The sequence below is a fragment of the Eulemur rufifrons genome, chromosome 30, assembly GCF_041146395.1.
Source record: "Eulemur rufifrons isolate Redbay chromosome 30, OSU_ERuf_1, whole genome shotgun sequence".
Taxonomy (NCBI): domain Eukaryota; kingdom Metazoa; phylum Chordata; class Mammalia; order Primates; family Lemuridae; genus Eulemur; species Eulemur rufifrons.
This window is the reverse complement of record NC_091012.1, coordinates 43,905,585-43,923,979: the sequence shown is the minus strand read 5'-3', so window position 1 is coordinate 43,923,979 and position 18,395 is coordinate 43,905,585. Positions and strand designations below refer to the sequence as shown.

The following is an 18,395-nucleotide window of genomic DNA, read 5'->3' as shown; positions in this document are numbered from 1 at the left end:
TTTTTCTTTTCTTTTTCTCTTTTAGAGATGGGATCTCACTATGTTGCCTAGGCTGGAGTGCTGTGGCTATTCACGGGCACAATCACAGTGCACCACAGCCCCAAACTCCAGGGCTCAAGCAATCCTCCTGCCTGCTACAGCCATGTGTCATTGTGCTCAGCTTTAGCAACAGATTTTATTTAAGTTTATATAACTTATTTTTCAATTTTGCTCTTAAATTACAAAGTTTATTTCTTATCCTTATTTTTCTGTCAGAATGTTTTAGGTTTCCTCACGGTTCAGATGATCAAAATCTAATATATAGGATTTCAATGAAACTGTCACTTACTAGAAAACTCATGGGGTGTGTGTGTACTCTCGATGTGGCACTGCAGCTGGAAGGGCGTGGGATATTGCCTGTAGCAGTGCTGGCAGGTGGTGTGGTTTTCCCAGCTCTCAGTGTTCTGCTTCTCAAGTTCCAAGTGGTGTTTCATATGGTTCATAAACCTATAAATGATGGTCAACAGGTGCAAAAAGTCAGACTTATAACCAAAGAAAAACTTCACAAATAAGTATCTGAACCTACATTTTAAAAATGTAGTTGTATGACTCAATATCTCTAAGCCTGAAAGCCCTCTAGAAAAGTGTGCACTTTAAATAATTTACTTTTATTAAGTGGCTTAGTAAACATTTTTATGAATGAAATTTTTGCTTTTAAAATTATCCATTAATGTAGTTAGTATGAAATATCACTAATTTGCTATAACTCTTCATCATTATTTGAGATTTAAAAATATTCTTTTGGCAAAGAAAAATAGCGGGCTTTTTTTTCCATACATGAAACACTATTTACATTTTATTTTTTTTGAGACAGAGTTTCACTCTATTGCCCGGGCTAGAGTGCTGTGGCATCAGCCTAGCTCACAGCAACCTCAAACTCCTGGGCTTAAGCGATCCTCCTGCCTCAGCCTTCCAAGTAGCTGGGACTACAGGCATGCGCCACCATGCCCGGCTAATTTTTCTATATATATTTTTAGCTGTCCATATAATTTCTTTCTTTCTATTTTTAGTAGAGATGGGGTCTCGCTCTTGCTCTTGCTGGTCTCGAACTCCTGAGCTCAAACAATCCACCGGCCTTGGCCTCCCAGAGTGCTAGGATTACAGGCGTGAGCCACCACGCCCGGCCTAAATTTTAAAATATAATACTTAAAGGAAGGGAATCCTACCACCAAAAGCAGCTACAGTCATAAGAGAAATCTTTTGAAGGCCTTGAAGATACACAACAGGTTTCAAGCTGCTTAAAAGATAAATTATTGGTATTTTTATTTGCATCTTGGTTTCCAAATGCATGCAATAGCGATTTTAACACCTATAATTACAAGAACCTTTTATTTTATTTAATGATACTGGCTTACTGTTAGTACAAACTGTTCATTTTTCCTGCAGACTGTGCCCTTTGTAGCACCGTCCATTTTTCAGTTTTACATTCTGCTATTTCATCTTCTCTAAAAGGCTTCTTATGAGAAGGAACTATGATGTTCAATAGCAGAGAGTACAATACAAATGGGCATAACTATTTCAAAGAGCTTACTAAAGCTTTTTTCTGAATTTCAAAGTAAAGTTATTCAATCAAAATAGTAATTTTAAGACTGGGTCAACTATTTACTATCATTCACTATGAATCCCTAAAGAAAATAATTTTAAAATAAAGTATCAATGTCATCTACCTAGATAGCAATCATTATGAAGGTTTTGACATATCTCTTTTTCACACCTCTAAAATACTCTTTACGGCTGGTTATGGTACACCTTGAACTATCTTCTTTCCTACTTTGGTTTTAGTAAATGTCTGTACTTTACTTTGAAAAGTATCCAAAAATATCACATGGTTCTATGGATAAACAGTTATGTGGTAAAGCAAAAGTATATCAAATGTTAATGGTAGAACTGAGGTGATAGACAGATATTCACTTTTAAAACTTTTCAACTTTGCTGAATATTTGAAAATTTTTATAATAAAATGTTGGAACAATAACCTCACCTGATATAAACGTCAGGTTACTTAAGCAATGAAAAATACCAATCACTATGTCTTGTTACTTTGTTTTGTTAATATCTCACTTAAAATGATAGATATGTAATATGCTATACAAGTCAAAGATTGCAAAGTACAAGTTCCTAGAATTTAAAGCATGCATGAATAAAATCTTTAAAATTCCACTGGGAGTTAAATATGTGTTTTAAAATGTGTTAAATTATAAAATCAAAGCAGACATGTTTCATAGAACTGGTACTTCTGTAAAGATCACCAAAAAAAGATCGCTTTCTCTACAAGGTAAATGTGCTAAAAATTATAAATATGAATTGAAAAAATTAAGTTTTAAATAAGACTAGTATAGAGGTCACACTGGATAAGGTGGTTCTTCTTGTGATACAAAGAAAAGATTTAAAGACAGTTAGAAAATAAAAATATCTCACAAAAACTCCTAGTTCAATGATAAATATAGGGGAAAGAAGTAATTTTCCCCTAAGTTAAAATACGTTTTATCCTTACATAAGCTATCTGAAAAAAATATAACTAGGTGTATCCAGGAGTCAAATTTCTAAAATACAAGAAAGTACAAAAGCTTTTCAACACAATAATCTGCCTGTGTTCTTAGCAGAAAGTGTTAAAATTGCTTACCTAGGATGGCACAGAAAAATAAAGACACGATATTCCTATCTGTAGTATCTCAATTTTTAAGCAGAAATAAAAATAAGTATTTACATACCTAATATTATTTTTAAGAACTTTCAAGCAACTGAAGCATTTAAAAGTTGTGTAAGTCTTCTGTTCTCCCTCAGCAGCTCCTTCATGTCTTCCATAATAAAAGTCACTAACTAACATGATCAATTTTCCTTTATCTGAATCAGTCTTATTTTTATCTTCGTCCCTTGAAGGTTCTCCTTTAATAGTTCCTAAAAAGTTATTTATCATATCTGGACAACAATGCTGAAAGAGGAAAAAATACAAGCCTTATTTATATCTCTTTTAAAAATTAGACACCAAAAAATGATTCTGTGTTTACAACTAGGGCCATATGATATAAGATTATGCGTGGCAATATATCTGGAAAGATACCAAAATGTTGTCTTCCTTCTTTATATACTCTAAAAAATTCAAATAATAGACATCTACTATCTTAATAATGCAATAACTTCAAAAACAAATTGAAAACCATAAAATCAGGGATATTTATATATCTAACACCCTTTTCCTTGCAATTTTTCTTTTCAGATGTAAATATTTAATAATTTGTTTCTTAGCCAAAAATAATACATTTCACATCTGTGTCAAGATATATCTCAAAAAGTAGTTTTACATGCCATTATGTATAAGCTTAATTATCAAATAACTCAGTAGTATTTCAGTAAAGCCTGGTTGGAACTAGACTTTGAGCACAGTTAACTTGCCATCTTCCAGACTCAAGGTGCTAGAAAATGTGTGGGACACAAAGAAAGAAGTGTCAGTTACATTTTGAAATCCTCAACACATTCTATCTAGAATGCTTAAACATCTAAAGGGGGCTGGGCATGGTGGCTCATGCCTATAATCCCAGCACTTTGGGAGGCTGAGGTGGGAGGAACACTTGAGGCTAGGAGTTTGAGACCAACTTAGGCAACATAGCAAGACCTCACCTCTACAAAAAAAAAAAAAAAAAAAAAAAAAAGCCGTGTGTGGTGGCATGCACCTGAAGTCATAGCTACTTGGGACACAGAGGCAGGAAGATTGCTTGAGCCTACGAGTTTGAGGCTACAGTGAGTTATGATCATGCCACTGCACTCACTCCAGCCTGGGTGATACAGTGAGATCTTGTATCTTAAAAAACAAATATCCCCTCCCCCAAAAAAAACATCTGAAGGGAAATCTACTTCATATAAACTGATCCTAATGCGTAATACTTTCACACAAGAGTCTAATGAGATAAAATTAATTTACTTATTATACATACTTTTCAGTTGTAGGATTTCTCTAACAGAATTTTCTAAGATAACTGGAGAGACAAAATAGAATGGAGAAAATATATGCAAACCATATATCTGATAACATATAAGAAACTCCTACAACTCAACAGCAAAAAACCCAAATAAACCAATTTAAAAATGGGCACAGGAATTGAACAGACCTTTCTCAAAAGAAGACATATGCATAGCCAACAGGTATGTGAAAAGGTGCTCAACATCACTAATCATTAGGGAAATACAAACCAAAATCACAATGAGACAAATAGCACCTCATACCTGTTAGGTAAGGAATGGAACACAGCAATGAAATAGAACAAACTGCAGCTGCATTTAACAACATGGGTGAGTCTCACACACAAAAGATATGCGAAGGTAGGTGTTGTATTGTTCCACTTACACAGAGTTTAGCAACAGGCACAGCTAATCTCTGAGGGTAGAAACCAGGATCATTATTACTTTCGGGTGCTGGGAGGTTGTGGCTAGGAGGTAGCATGGTAGGATCTTGTGGAGTGCTGAAAATGTTCAATATTTTGATCTGGATTGTGGTTATACATGGTGTTTTCATACATGAAATTCATCAAGCACCTTTGTGCAGGTTGCTATACAGTATAGAATCCTTCCCTCAGATTGTCCTTCAGCCTGGTCCCCATCTCTAATTTTATACTAAACCATATGGGGGGAGGTCAGTGCTGAACCCTGGTATTTATGGCCTAACGGAAGTGGTTTTATTGCACATTCAGTGGTGAGAGTTTCCTTTGAAAGTAAGTTCAGTTTTCATGATTGCCTAGTAATCCATCATTCAGATATGCGGATATGTAGGATATTGGCATTTGTTTTTACTCTTTTTATTCTAAGCTTTTGTACATATTTTTTAAAAATAAAATGTTTTGAACAACCCACATAAAAAAAAAAAAAAGACAAAAGATAAGTGTTGGTGAGGATGTGGAGAAAAAGGAACCCTTTTACAGTGTTGGTGGGAAAGTACATTGGTGTAGCCACTATGGAAAATGTATGGAGATTTCTCAAAAAATTAAAAAAAAATACAGTCCAGCAATCCTACTTCTGGATATACATCCAAAGGTATTGAAATCAGGACCTAGAAGAGAAATCTGCACTCCCATCTTCACTGGAGCATTATTCACAATAGCCAAGACGTGGAAGGAACCTAAATGTTTATCGATGTGTGAATGGATAAATAAAATGTGGTATATATACGTACAATGGAATATCATTTACCCTTAAAACAGAAGGAAATCCTACCATGTGTACCAACATAGATGGATTTGGAAGACATTATGCTAAGAAAAATAAGCCAGTCACAGAAGGACAAATATTACATAATCCCTCTTTTATGAGGAATCTAAAATAGTCAAACTCATAGATGCAGAGAGTAGAATTGAGATTGCCAGGGATTGAGGGGGAGAGGATGGGGGAGGTATTAGTCAAAGAGTACAAAGGTTCAGGTATTCAAGATGAATAAGCCCTAGAGATCTCCTGTACAGCATAGTGCCTATATAGTTAACAATACTGTATTGCATACTTAAAAATTTGCTAAAAGAGTAGATTTTCTGTTAAGTGTTCATATCACCATAAAAAGAGGGCAAGAGGAAACTTCTGGAGGTAATGAATATGTTTATGGTACAGATAGTGATGGTTTCACAGATGTATACTTATCTCTAAACTCATATAGCTATATACATGAAATAGGTACAGCTTTTTGTAGGTCAGTCATACCTCAATAAAGTTTTTTTTTTCTTTCTTTTTTTTTTTTTTAAAAGGACAAGACTACGTAATAAAACAAGTTAGGGGCTGGGCGCGGTGGCTCAGGCCTGTAATCCTAGCACTCTGGGAGGCCGAGGCAGGTGGATCGTTTGAGCTCAGGAGTTCGAGACCAGCCTGAGCAAGAGCAAGACCCCGTCTCTACTAAAAAAAAAAAAAAAATTTAGAAAGAAATTATATGGACAACTAAAAATATATGTAGAAAAAATTAGCCGGGCATGATGGCACATGCCTGTAGTCCCAGCTCTTCAGGAGGCTGAGGCAGGAGGATTGCTTGAGCCCAGGAGTTTGAGGTTGCTGTGAGCTAGGCTGACGCCACGGCACTCTAGCCTGGGCAACAGAGTGAGACTCTCTCTCAAAATAAATAAATAAATAAATAAATAAATAAGTAAAACAAGTTAGGGTAGAAAATAAAAAAAAAACTTTCCTAAAAATCCTAATGACATACACACAAAGCAACCACAAAATGAAATACTTGAACCATAACCAAAGTGATTTGGAAGGGCTGAAAATAAAAGGATAAGCAAAGAATGTAACAGGCATATGGAAACAATAAGAAAGCAAGGATTGTGAGCCTGATATTAAACAAAGTATTAAACAATAAAACAAAACAGGATGCTATAAAATACTAAAGGGTGCTTTCACAATGGAGTTATAACAAATAGATCCATCTATATTCTAAAGAGTAACACCATGAAACAGAGTTGGAAGATATCAAAGAAAATAGTACTAATGTGAGACTTGGATTCATCTTTCTCAAACATAGGGAGGTGAAAGTAGTGATAGACTCAATATGGTTTTGCCCCAGAATAAAGAGACATGTATTTGGAATCTTAGAACTACTTTTTTAAATCCTTTTTTGTAAAATGCTGAATTTCAATAAAAATTTGCCAATCTTTAAAATAGTGAGCAATATCTTTTCCTAAGTTGCTTCTTTGCTTTGCACCCTTCTCATCCCTTCTTTTCCACATATAATCTTACCTTTTTTCTTGCCTCCTTCCCTACTTCCTGCCATTAACACTGGGCATGCAAGCAGAATACAGACTATCTTTACACACACACACACAATAGAATATTGTAATATCTGCTAAAATATTTTAAGGTCAGTGTTACCTAAATCCCATACTTCCTTAGTACTGTGAAAATTACCTAAAACCTAATTTCCAGAGCTTTCTATATTAATATAAAGCTAGAATTCATTTATAACTATATTCTAGATTGAATTAAAACTATCATTTCATATGAAATGCTCCATTAGGAATTTATTTCTGAGTGTTGAAAATTAAAATGTAAAATTAAGATTTTCATTGAGTAATGTGACATGCATATGTCACCATGGACAAAAAATAATGTGAACAAAAGGAAATTTTAAGTTACATAAAAGATCAAGCACCTAATAAAATGCCTGCTTTACAAGAAATTTGAAGAATAGCATAATTTGGTCAATAACATACTTTAATATAGTATTTTCACTTAAAATTAAAATGCAATATGCCTATACTGTAGTGTATATGAAGTTAACTAAAAAGTTTTTATTGATACATAATATTTGTACATATTTATGGAGTACATGTGATATTTTGTTATGTGCACAGAATGTGTAATGATCAAATCAGAGTATTTAGGATATCCATCATCTCGAATATTTATCATTTCTATATGCTAGGAACATTTTAAGTGCTCTCTTCTAGCTATTTTGAAAACTATGATACACTGCTGTCACCCTACTGTACTATTGAACATTAGAACTTATACCCTCTATCTAACTGTACGTTTGTGCCCATTAACTAACCTTTCTTCATCCTCCCCAACCCTCCACACACACCCTTCCAGCCTCTGATAACTATCATGCTACTCTCTACCTCTATGATATCAAAATTTTTAGCTCCCACATGAGTGAGAACATGTGATATTAATATCTGTCCTTCTGTGCCTGGTTTATTTCACTTACTATGATGACCTCAGCTTCATCTACAATAACCTGAATTTTTAAAATTTCATGATTGGGAAACATTTTTAAGTCTTGTATAAAGATAATCATTGTGAATATCAATTTTTAGTAAGTTATATGAAATACCAATATGAGAAGGTTTCCTATCTAAATATCTAGGCAAACTGCATTTACTGGGTATCAATCTTTAATATTTTCAAGGACTTGTAAACATTTGTAAAAATGGAATTTTGAAAAACCTTACCTTCATGTGGTATTTCAAAGGATCCAAAAGAGTGAACTGAAGATTGCACTTTGGACAAGCTCTTAGGAAAGGTGCTCCAGTTTCATACTGAGTTGATGAGGTATTTGTACCTAAAATAAATTAAAGATTTAAAGACTCAAATCCATCTTTTTAAAACCTTAAACAACCATTAATAATCGTTTAAAACTCATGATAATTTCTAAAATTTATGTAGAAGTAATACAATTTCTTTTTTATATGCCAGATTTCATATTTACCTTTTGATAGCATAGCCTGGGAAGATGTCCCTAAAGGAGAGTTAATTACAGACAGTGAAGCGGAGGGCTTTCTTTCAGAAACATCTTCACTGGTCTTTGGCTTTTTTGAATTAACACTGTTTACTTTAGAAGTAGAAGGACGTTTGAATACAAACGAAGTTTGATCCATACCTATGAACATTTAAATAGTGTGAAAGATAATTGTAAATGTCCCAGTATAGAATATTGCTTACATAAAACTACGACTAAAATGGCCTTACATTTAAAATTAAGTAAAAATAACTTGGAGCTAAATAAAAGGTAATATAATTGAATTGGCATATCATACAAATGGCAATATAGAATCATGAATATTTATATGACAAAGGAGTAGAAAGAAATTGCACCACTACTATGAACTACATAAATGTGACTAATTCACAAAATAAACTTTATGCAACAAAATTCTAAAGATGCTTTCAAACAAAGAAAACATAAACAGGTACCATGAATGAAGTCACACCAAAAAATTCTGAGCAAAATAAGAGAAATAAAAGTTAAAGCACAAAGAATACTCTGAGCTAAGTTCCTATAAATGAATGTATCTTTCAATGCTTAAATGCATTTGAGCTTGCAAAATATTTTTAAAATTTATTCTAAACTGTTGAGCCTAAGAATACTGAGTTATAGAAATGCCCCCTGTATTTCTGGAGACAAGATTTGATTTCAGAAGTCAAATAAGGCTTTGCCTTAAAGAAAAAATAAATGTGTTAATTCAAAAGGTGCCTCCTCTCAGGAGGGCGTCTCGCTGGTCAGTAGAAGCTGCACTTGAAAGAGACAGCTGTAAACTGGGCCCATGGTTCTCACCTGTTTTGAAAGACAAGGCAGGCCAGGCCTCCCTTAGAACCAAAGGTTGCCCCCGGAGATGAGAGCTGATGTTATAGATATGCTAATGCCCAAGCCGGGCCCAGATGGAACCATGTGGTTAAAGTAATTAACACAAAGCACAGCCCATGTTGACTTCTAGGATCTTCTCTGTCTCCAAGAACACAATCACCGGAGACAAGATGTCTCTGTTTGTTGCTAAAGTAATAGCCTTATCATAAAACTTAGAAGTTTGCCCCAAGACGATTTTATAACTCATTGTTCCCCTAGTTAGAGCTAGTTAAAGGATCTGTAGTAGCCTTTTAGGAGACTTTGACCCTAAAGCAAACTGCCTGTTAGTATGCAAATCCCATTGCCCTTGGCAACGGGGAGCCTGTAGGTACCCTATAAAATACCTGTGTGGAGTTTCAGTCGGGGAGATATTTTATGCGGGTAAAATATTTCCATCCGGGTAAAATACTTCCATCCGGATACCCTCCTTTATCTATTTTCATAAACTTTTACTTTATAAACTATATCTTTAGCTCTGTGTATTATTACTGCCACTATTTTATTTTTATTTCTGTTTCCTACTATATTTTTCATCCTTTGCGATGACCCCTGCCTGAGAGACCTGATTGGAAGAAAAAACCTCTTTGCAGGGAGCGTAGCTAACTCTCTGCAAACTGGCGTAGTCAACTTAGAGACCATGATTGGAACAAAGAGAAAAGGACCTCTTTGCGGGGAGCTCCCCGCACTAAACATTTAGAGAAACCCATTAAAATGCTATAAAAAAAAAAACTTCAGGTGTCTAATGAAAATTCAAGTTAGTTCTTTTTCCACCTAACAACCTAACAGGTGGTTTAGATTAAATTATGTTTATTCCTTATGTACAAAGTGGAAACAACTAATCTTGAATGATGATACTTCATTCATTCATATGAAAAGGTTTGGAGTTAGTATAATGGCTTTCAAACTATGTGCCCCTGAGTCTAATGGGTCTATCTTAGGGAATATAATGGGTATGCCAGATAAAGAAACTCTCCTTTTATGTTTTATTTATTAGACTTTTGTATAAAATTTTGTTTGAGTAAGAATTTCATTGCTAAAAATAGTTTTGAGTTTGAAAAACATCACCTTAAAGGCCAAAAGGATTATATAATTTAGGGCACTCACAAGAGAAATGGGGCTATTTAGGCTCTAACCAGACCTAGCAAAAGTGATTTTTGAAAATAACAAACAATTGAGTTTCAAGTCAGTGACAAGTTCAAAAAAATGAAAATAACACACAATTAACTCTACTTTGTAATAAAGGTTTGAAAACTGCACATCATATTTTAAAGTTCACAACTGGCCGGGCGCGGTGGCTCACACCTGTAATCCTAGCACTCTGGGAGGCCGAGGCGGGAGGATCGCTCGAGGTCAGGAGTTTGAGACCAGCCTGAGCAAGAGTGAGACCCCCGTCTCTACTAAAAAATAGAAAGAAATTATCTGGACAGCTAAAAATATATATAGAAAAAAATGAGCCGGGCATGGTGGCGCATGCCTGTAGTCCCAGCTACTCGGGAGGCTGAAGCAGAAGGATTGCTTAAGCCCAGGAGTTTGAGGTTGCTGTGAGCTAGGCTGACGCCAGGGCACTCTAGCCTGGGCAACAGAGTGAGACACTGCCTCAAAACAAACAAACAAAACAACCTCACAACTGCATATGAATAGGAGAAGCAGTAGAGTAGATATATGCCAGCAAAATAAGAGTATTATATTAGTGGGCTCCTCTGTCAATCTTTCATTCTTTGAGATAACGTAGAAATGATTTTTTTCATCCTCAAAACACATGATCACTGACAGCTATACTGAAGGCACTTAGCACTGATTTTGTGTAATCTCTTTAACATTCTTCTGAGATGCTTAGGTTACTTGAACAACAAATGAGTGCTGGTATTTTGGACTAGGCAACTGATTATGTAATATAATGGGCTGGATAGTAAAAATAGACTGTTTTAATATATAATTTTTTGAGCATGAGGAAATCCAAGTTAAATAAAATCAATCTGAGCTCAATAGTTTTAAATTCTGACCTTTTAAGTTATTTATTTCTGTTGTGTTTGGCTCATGCCATTTCCTTCCCTCAACTTTTCTTACCTGTGCCAATAAAAATCCTATTTTCATTCTTCACAATCAAGTTCAAATCCAACCTTCTCTAACAACTTTCTATGATCATCTTATACAGGAGTCCATTAATCATGCTTCTGAACATATATAGCACATATTATCATTCATAATTGTCATTCTAACAACTGTTTATTGTCTTTTAAAGCTTATAATGCATTTTTCAAGTTTCACTTATATTATTTGGGCCTCAAAAAAGCCCCAAAATAAGTAGAGTAAAAATTAAAATTTCATCTCCAAATGGCTCATTTCAGCTGTGGAAAGTGAATGCACAATGTGAGAAAAAAAAAGAATCTATTTTAATAATGTGAGAAAATTGATATATAAAGAGGTTAATGACTTGACAATGGTCACAGAAATCTTTAGAATAGAGGCTTAAACCTGTATCTTCCTAATGAGCTATAACCCTATTTACCATTCAGGGCAAAGTTCCATTCTCTACAGTATTAAAGCTTAGAGGGAAAGCAGGAGTCACTATCTTTACCCTCTAGAAGTTCAAGAATTCAGACTTTTCCTATGAATAAAGACCATGTGCTTTTAAAATCAGACTTAAAAATTTTATCTTTCTTTTTATTTTTATTTTGGTTCTTGGATATTTTACTAATTAGATAAGTGACACCTAGATAGATGAGTATCAAACCAAGTATTATCAAAATGAGAAAATATTTCTGGCTACTCATAGTACAACAATTTTTTTGTTTTGGTTTGATAAATGTTGTATACTAATTTTTTAGTAAACAATTTAAACATTCAAAAAATTCTTGTGTCCCTCTTTCCATTTAGTGAAATATATCAAATTAGCTAATATAGAAACAGTAATTGCTTTGATTATAGGCAATTTTTCAACTACATAAAATTCCTTCATTGGCATACTATTTTAGGTTAATTAAGAAATTCAGGAAGATTGAGAGCTTCTTCGTGCCCGAGAGGTTGCGACTGACAGCTCTGCGGCCGTCACGTGCCACAAAATGAATATATTGAATTACACCGTAAACACTATGGGTATCATTTGGATTACCATGAGAAAAAGAGAAAAAAGGAAAGTCGAGAGGCTCATGAACGGTCGAAGAAGGCAAAGAAGATGATTGGTCTGAAGGCTAAGCTCTACCCTAAGCAGCACCACGCTGAGAAAATACAAATGAAAAAGACTATCAAGATGCATGAAAAGAGAAACACCAAACAAAAGAATGATGTAAAGACTCCACAGGGAGCAGTACCTGCCTATCTGCTGGACAGAGAAGGACAGTCCCGAACCAAAGTACTTTCCAATATGATTAAACAAAAATGAAAAGAGAAAGCGGGAAAATGGGAAGTCCCTCTGCCCAAAGTTCGTGCCCAGGGAAAAACAGAAGTATTAAAAGTTATTCCAACAGGAAAGAGAAAGAAAAGGCATGGAAGAGGATGGTTACTAAAGTCTGCTTTGTTGGAGATGGCTTTACAAGAAAACCACCTAAATATGAAAGATTCATTAGGCCAATGGGTTTACAGTTCAAGAAGGCCCATGTAACACATCCTGAACTGAAAGCTACCTTTTGCCTACCAATACTTGGTGTAAAGAAGAATCCCTCATCCCCATTATATACAACTTTGGGTGTTATTGCTAAAGGTACTGTCATTGAGGTCAACGTGAGCGAGTTGGGCCTTGTGACACAGGGGGCAAGGTTATCTGGGGGAAATATGCCCAGGTTACCAACAATCCTGAAAATGATAGATGTATAAATGCGGTCTTACTGGTTTGATGGCACTTTCATACAAGTAACTTCTTATTGAAGACCACATACCAATTGGGAAAACCACCATTACTGTGATGTTTCTGAATGCCACCAAGTAGCCTTACATATCTGCAGTCATCAAAAGAACTATTTATTAAATTGCATAAAACATTAAAAAAAAAAGAAATTCATTATGGTAGACATCAAAGAACTGTAATTCTTCAATTTTCATTATTCCTTCAATGGATATTTACTGAGTACTTATTATGTACAAATCACTATTTCTTTAGTTCTGCCATTTTGTGACACTACTGTATAATCACATTTAACTATCATATCTGCATTATCTATTTGGATAGAAAGACACTAGCCTGTAAGAAATCAACTATAACCATGCACCTTTTCTCATAATAATGGCCTTCCAAATAACTAACATTTTTTAAACAGAGTATATAAGGCATCAGGGGACATACCTGACTCACAGAAATTATGTTAAGATTTTTCAGCCCATGGCTGGTTCCAAGTGAGAATGAGCTCAAAGAATACATGCTAGCCAACTTAACAGGACAAAATAAAATGTTCTATTATTAAATATAATTTTATATAATATCACCCAAGAAAGGCATTCGGGAATGATTAGCTCTATCCCATCTTACAATATGTAAAAAACTTAACATGAAAGTATGGGGCTTCAAAACAGAAACATAATTCCATAAATATAATTCCAAGTCTCTGTTTATAATTTTTATGAAGGAGCGCTAAACCAGACCTTCTATAAAAACTGCTGGTCCATCTTGGGATAGTGGTATTGTATCCTGGGTCAAGTCAAACAGTAAGACTGAAGAATCATCTGATCCAGCTTGTGATGACTTCTTTGTAAAATCCTGTAAAAAGTTATAATTATTTTGTTTCATAAACTTTTATAAAGGTAAGCTTAACTGTATGTCAATACTATGAAGAACCTTAATGACTCAATTACTACTATGTAAAACACAAAGGTAATTATTACTCTCTGCCAAAATTAGCATCTACTGAGTGAGGGGTATACAGGAACTTTGCATTATTTTTGTAATTTTTCTGGAAATATAAAACTAGTTCGAAATAAAAAGTTAAAAATAAAAAATAATGGTAGTATTATTGGCAAAGTATAGGCTGTATTTTGGAACAACTTTTCTGCAAGAAAATTTTAGCAGTATCTATCAAAAGGGCTTTAAAAAATTCATATCCTTTGATCCAATTACTCCAATTATTCTAACTTCTTAGAATTTATACTAAGGAAATGAAAATGTTTAATGGACAATTATTTATAACAGCAAAAAGTAAAAGCTTATGTGTTCGACAATGGAGAAATGGTTAAATAAATTAAATGACAGTCTATCATACATCATGGTTTTCAAAAACATCTAGTGACAAAGAAAGTGTTCTCAGTACAATGTTCAGTGAAAAATGAGGAAGCGGTATCAAATATACATGGATATGGTCCTGATTAATATACTTTATATGCTACATTAACCATCTGCAGAAAACAAAAATCAAAATACAGTATGTGTTCTTCTCTCTTTTCTAAGCCGCCCCTCTTACACAGTATTTTTATAACGGGAATAAAAAGATTTTGCTTGCTTGTTTTGTGTTTACAAGTTGAGAGATGATTAGGTTTTAAGAATTTTACTTTCCTACTAAGTTTTCTAATGACATGGGTTTGTTAAGAAGTTATGGAGACAGACACTGAAGTGACCCAAACCATTCCATTCCTAGAATTTGAGGCATAACAGGAAGACTTCTGCATTTGAGCCTTAAAGTATATTACACAAAAGCAATAATGGGTATGACTTAATTGTAACCAAGCACAATCTTACTGCAAGGTAAATATTTTCCCTATATATTTGCACTTAAAAATGGAAATTATCCCCTTGCAATTTCTAAAAATAGTTCTTTAACAGAAGTTCCTCCAAATAAAGCTAACACTTTAAACTCTTTCTGAGGTGACATCTCTGGTCAATTAAGTACCACAATTTCAGAAAACAGATACATTATTCAACAGATAACTTGTTAAATAATTCTTCAATTAGGAATTTCTTTTTTTTTTTTTTTTTGAGACAGAGTCTCACTCTGTTGCCCAGGCTAGAGTGAGTGCCGTGGCGTCAGCCTAGCTCACAGCAACCTCAAACTCCTGGGCTCAAGCAATCCTCCTGCCTCAGCCTCCCGAGTAGCTGGGACTACAGGCATGCACCACCATGCCCGGCTAATTTTTTCTATATATATATTTAGCTGTCTCTATAATTTCTTTCTATTTTTTTTTTTAGTAGAGATGGGGTCTCACTCTTGCTCAGGCTGGTCTCGAACTCCTGAGCTCAAATGATCCGCCCACCTCGGCCTCCCAGAGTGCTAGGATTACAGGCGTGAGCCACCGCGCCCGGCCAGGAATTTCTTATGTCTCATAAAATAGTTCAGAAAGACAACAAATACAATAGTAATGTAGAATAGACAATAGACTGTGATTCAGAAGACCTGTCCTTATATTTAACTATGTAACCTTGGGCAAGTCACTTCTGAGTTTCAAGCTATTTACCTTTCCAACTGAAATAATAGCCACCAATAATTGTCTTTAAAATGTGCTTGCATCTTTCACAGTACATGTATTATACCAAGTAGTTGTCACAACAGTACTAATAAAGACCTAATATTACCACCCATTTTACAGATAGGTAAAGTAAGGTTTTGTGTGGTTAAGTAAGGTTCCCAATACAACCCAGCTTATTACTGGTGATGGAACAGAATTAGAACTCAGGTCTGCATAATTACAAAGTCTGTGTCCTTAAGCTGTATCATATTGACTTTAAAAGAAATAATAACAATAATAATAATAATAATCTCTCTCCCTGCCTGAAAGAGTTGTTGAGGGAAAGGGAATGAAATAGTTTTAAAAATTAAAAAAAATTTCCTTGCATACATTTCTCAATTCATTCAAGAATATATAGCTGTCATTCTCAACCCTGGCTGCACATTACAATTATCTGGTGAATTTAAAAATGTCAATATAGTGAAAAGGGCAAATGTCTTACTGTTAAGACAAGAGTTTTAACCTTATAGACCCTTGAAAGTCTTGGGGAACCCCAACAGTCTGTGGACTACACCAATGCTCTTAAAGCAATGTTTCCATTTTTAAAATATATACTTAAATGGATAAATGGATGTATAGGCATATTTTTAAAATAGGATTGAAATCCCAGATGAATCATTTACCAGCTGTACGTCCTTGAGTAAATCATTTAGCCTCTCTGAGTCTCAGTTTCTTCAACTATAAAACGAGAATTATAATAGTGCCTACCTCATAGGGATGTCATAAGAATTAAACAAGATTAATTTATATATAGCATTTAGCAAAAAGACTTATGCATACTAACAGCCAAATAAATATTAAGTACTACAATTATCTATTACTTCTGTTAAGTGTTTAAAATTAAACTATGAAGATATGTTTTCAAAATAAACAGCAACAATGACTTCAAAATAATCTTCCTAATTAAGAACACCTGGTTCAGTTTACTATCTTAAAAATGTTGCCATTATGCAATATTCATTACTGATTATACCTTTGTAGTCATATTTAGATATCACAGTTTTCAATGCCATAGCTATTTAAGCGTATCATTTGATTATTAACATGTTGGGTAATTAGCTCCTATAGTTATTATTTTGGGTATTGGTAGAGCTATATCATAAGGATGGTGATATTTTCTGATGGTGATTATGCCTCTACTGAAATGGTAACTAGCTAGTATAGTTCACAGTTTTAAGTCAGTATTATAATATCCAATGTGTCCCTGAACTAATTATGTAATTTCAGAAACACTTACAGGTTTAGACACGTTCTGAACAATAACAGAGCTATGTGAAGATTTAGATTCAGGATGAAATCTAGGCAAGGCAGCCACTGGACTTGATGTTGGGTCTTTGTAGTGTTGACTTGTAGGCTTGAATACATCAGGAATACCTGTATTTTAAAATCACATAATATATTGAATATATTTCTATATAACCAACTGTGTCAAAATATTTCACTTTAAAGTTAAAATACTGTACTAATACTGTACCTGGACTGAGTGCCTCACTCTTTATTCCCTTTGAAGATGAGCTGGAGTTACCTCTGTTCAAAATATCTGTAACAATTATGTTTATTTAAAATTTGTGATGTGAATGAAACATATATTAAGAAAATAGAAAAAACATTCAAAAAATACATTAATACACAACCAGTAAGTGAAGTATATTTCTTTTCCTTAATAGTGAAAGGTTGTGTGATTTGAAATCAAGCCCTTCCCCAAACCCATGCCACATTCACACCCTAAAAGCCTGGAAGATTTATTATGGGTGAGCAGACTGGATTATCTGTACCACTACTCTCCACTACTCTTGAGTTCTTTTTTTTTTAATCTAAGCACAGAAATAGCATAGTCTTGAGTTCTGAATGGGAAATTATCAGACTTCAAACTAGACTAAATTGAATTTAAGAGTATCTGATTAACTTGTTTCAAATCTACCACTATATCAAAAGTTAATTTGAGCCCAACTGGATCCTCTGGATCAGTTTAAGATCGCACACTCTTGTACCCACGTGAATTCTGTAACTTCTAGATTACTGAGGGATCAAATTGAAATTTGGAAGAGCAGAGATTTGTCTAAAATTGCTTATCAGGAAAAGGTATAGAGCTTTAAAGAGTTCCATAAAAATCTCAAAAATTTCCTTTTTTTCTCTCCTAGTACAAAAGAACCAAATCTCATAAAATAATTCTATAAAGTAAAGGGTCATGCAAAAGTAGGGTTATTTTATGATCACAGAAATGCAGCACTCTATGACTAAACACAACATAAGTCTTCTAGGAGAAAAATCTGCTCAAACAACTTGATATTGTTTTCATTCAGGAAGTCAAGATAAGTATTTACTCAAATCATTAAAGAGCAGCTATTTCTACGTTTCGGTGGTTGTAGTTTACCAAACACAAGTTTTCTATTCCTTCCCATGGTAGTTCTACATAAACATGTAGCTCATGTTCCATATGCTAAAAATATTTTATGGCTTATACATAAAACATAAATAAAATCATTTTAAATTATGAGTTAACAATTTATAAAAGAAATTCCACTGGAGCCAATTCCTTTTTTGATAGAATCACTTAAAACTAACACACATTATTTTAGTTGAGCACTGTTAACAGTCATTTACAATTAATATAAATCCAACTTGAATCTTAATTATCATGCTTTCAATAAGATGATTTGAGTGACAATTTTGAAATGTAACATTTCAGCATAAAAATCATCACAGTGACTAGAAATAATTAAGAGAATACAATAGTCTGTTCACTATCAACAATAAACGTGCCAAATATATCTAGTCCATTTTATAATTTAAGTGGCACTCCACTTAGAACCTCCCAATTTGCCACAGGAAATGATGC

The 18,395-nt window shown here is 34.1% G+C and overlaps 1 protein-coding gene and 1 pseudogene across 1 annotated transcript in view; one reads left to right on the top strand and one right to left on the bottom strand.

Moving 5' to 3' along the window:
* The window catches only part of ZNF280C (zinc finger protein 280C), a 50,905-nt gene that overhangs the window by 23,396 nt on the left and 9,114 nt on the right, over window positions 1–18,395 (bottom strand). The window contains exons 5-11 of the mRNA XM_069463350.1: window positions 17,031–17,096; window positions 16,794–16,930; window positions 13,706–13,820; window positions 8,216–8,386; window positions 7,959–8,068; window positions 2,751–2,971; window positions 329–486 (exon numbers count right to left, since the gene is read on the bottom strand). Coding sequence (XP_069319451.1) covers window positions 329–486; window positions 2,751–2,971; window positions 7,959–8,068; window positions 8,216–8,386; window positions 13,706–13,820; window positions 16,794–16,930; window positions 17,031–17,096 — 978 coding nt within the window. The remainder of the gene's footprint in view (window positions 1–328; window positions 487–2,750; window positions 2,972–7,958; window positions 8,069–8,215; window positions 8,387–13,705; window positions 13,821–16,793; window positions 16,931–17,030; window positions 17,097–18,395) is intronic.
* On the top strand, window positions 9,506–12,963 carry LOC138378344 (ribosome biogenesis protein NSA2 homolog pseudogene; annotated as a pseudogene).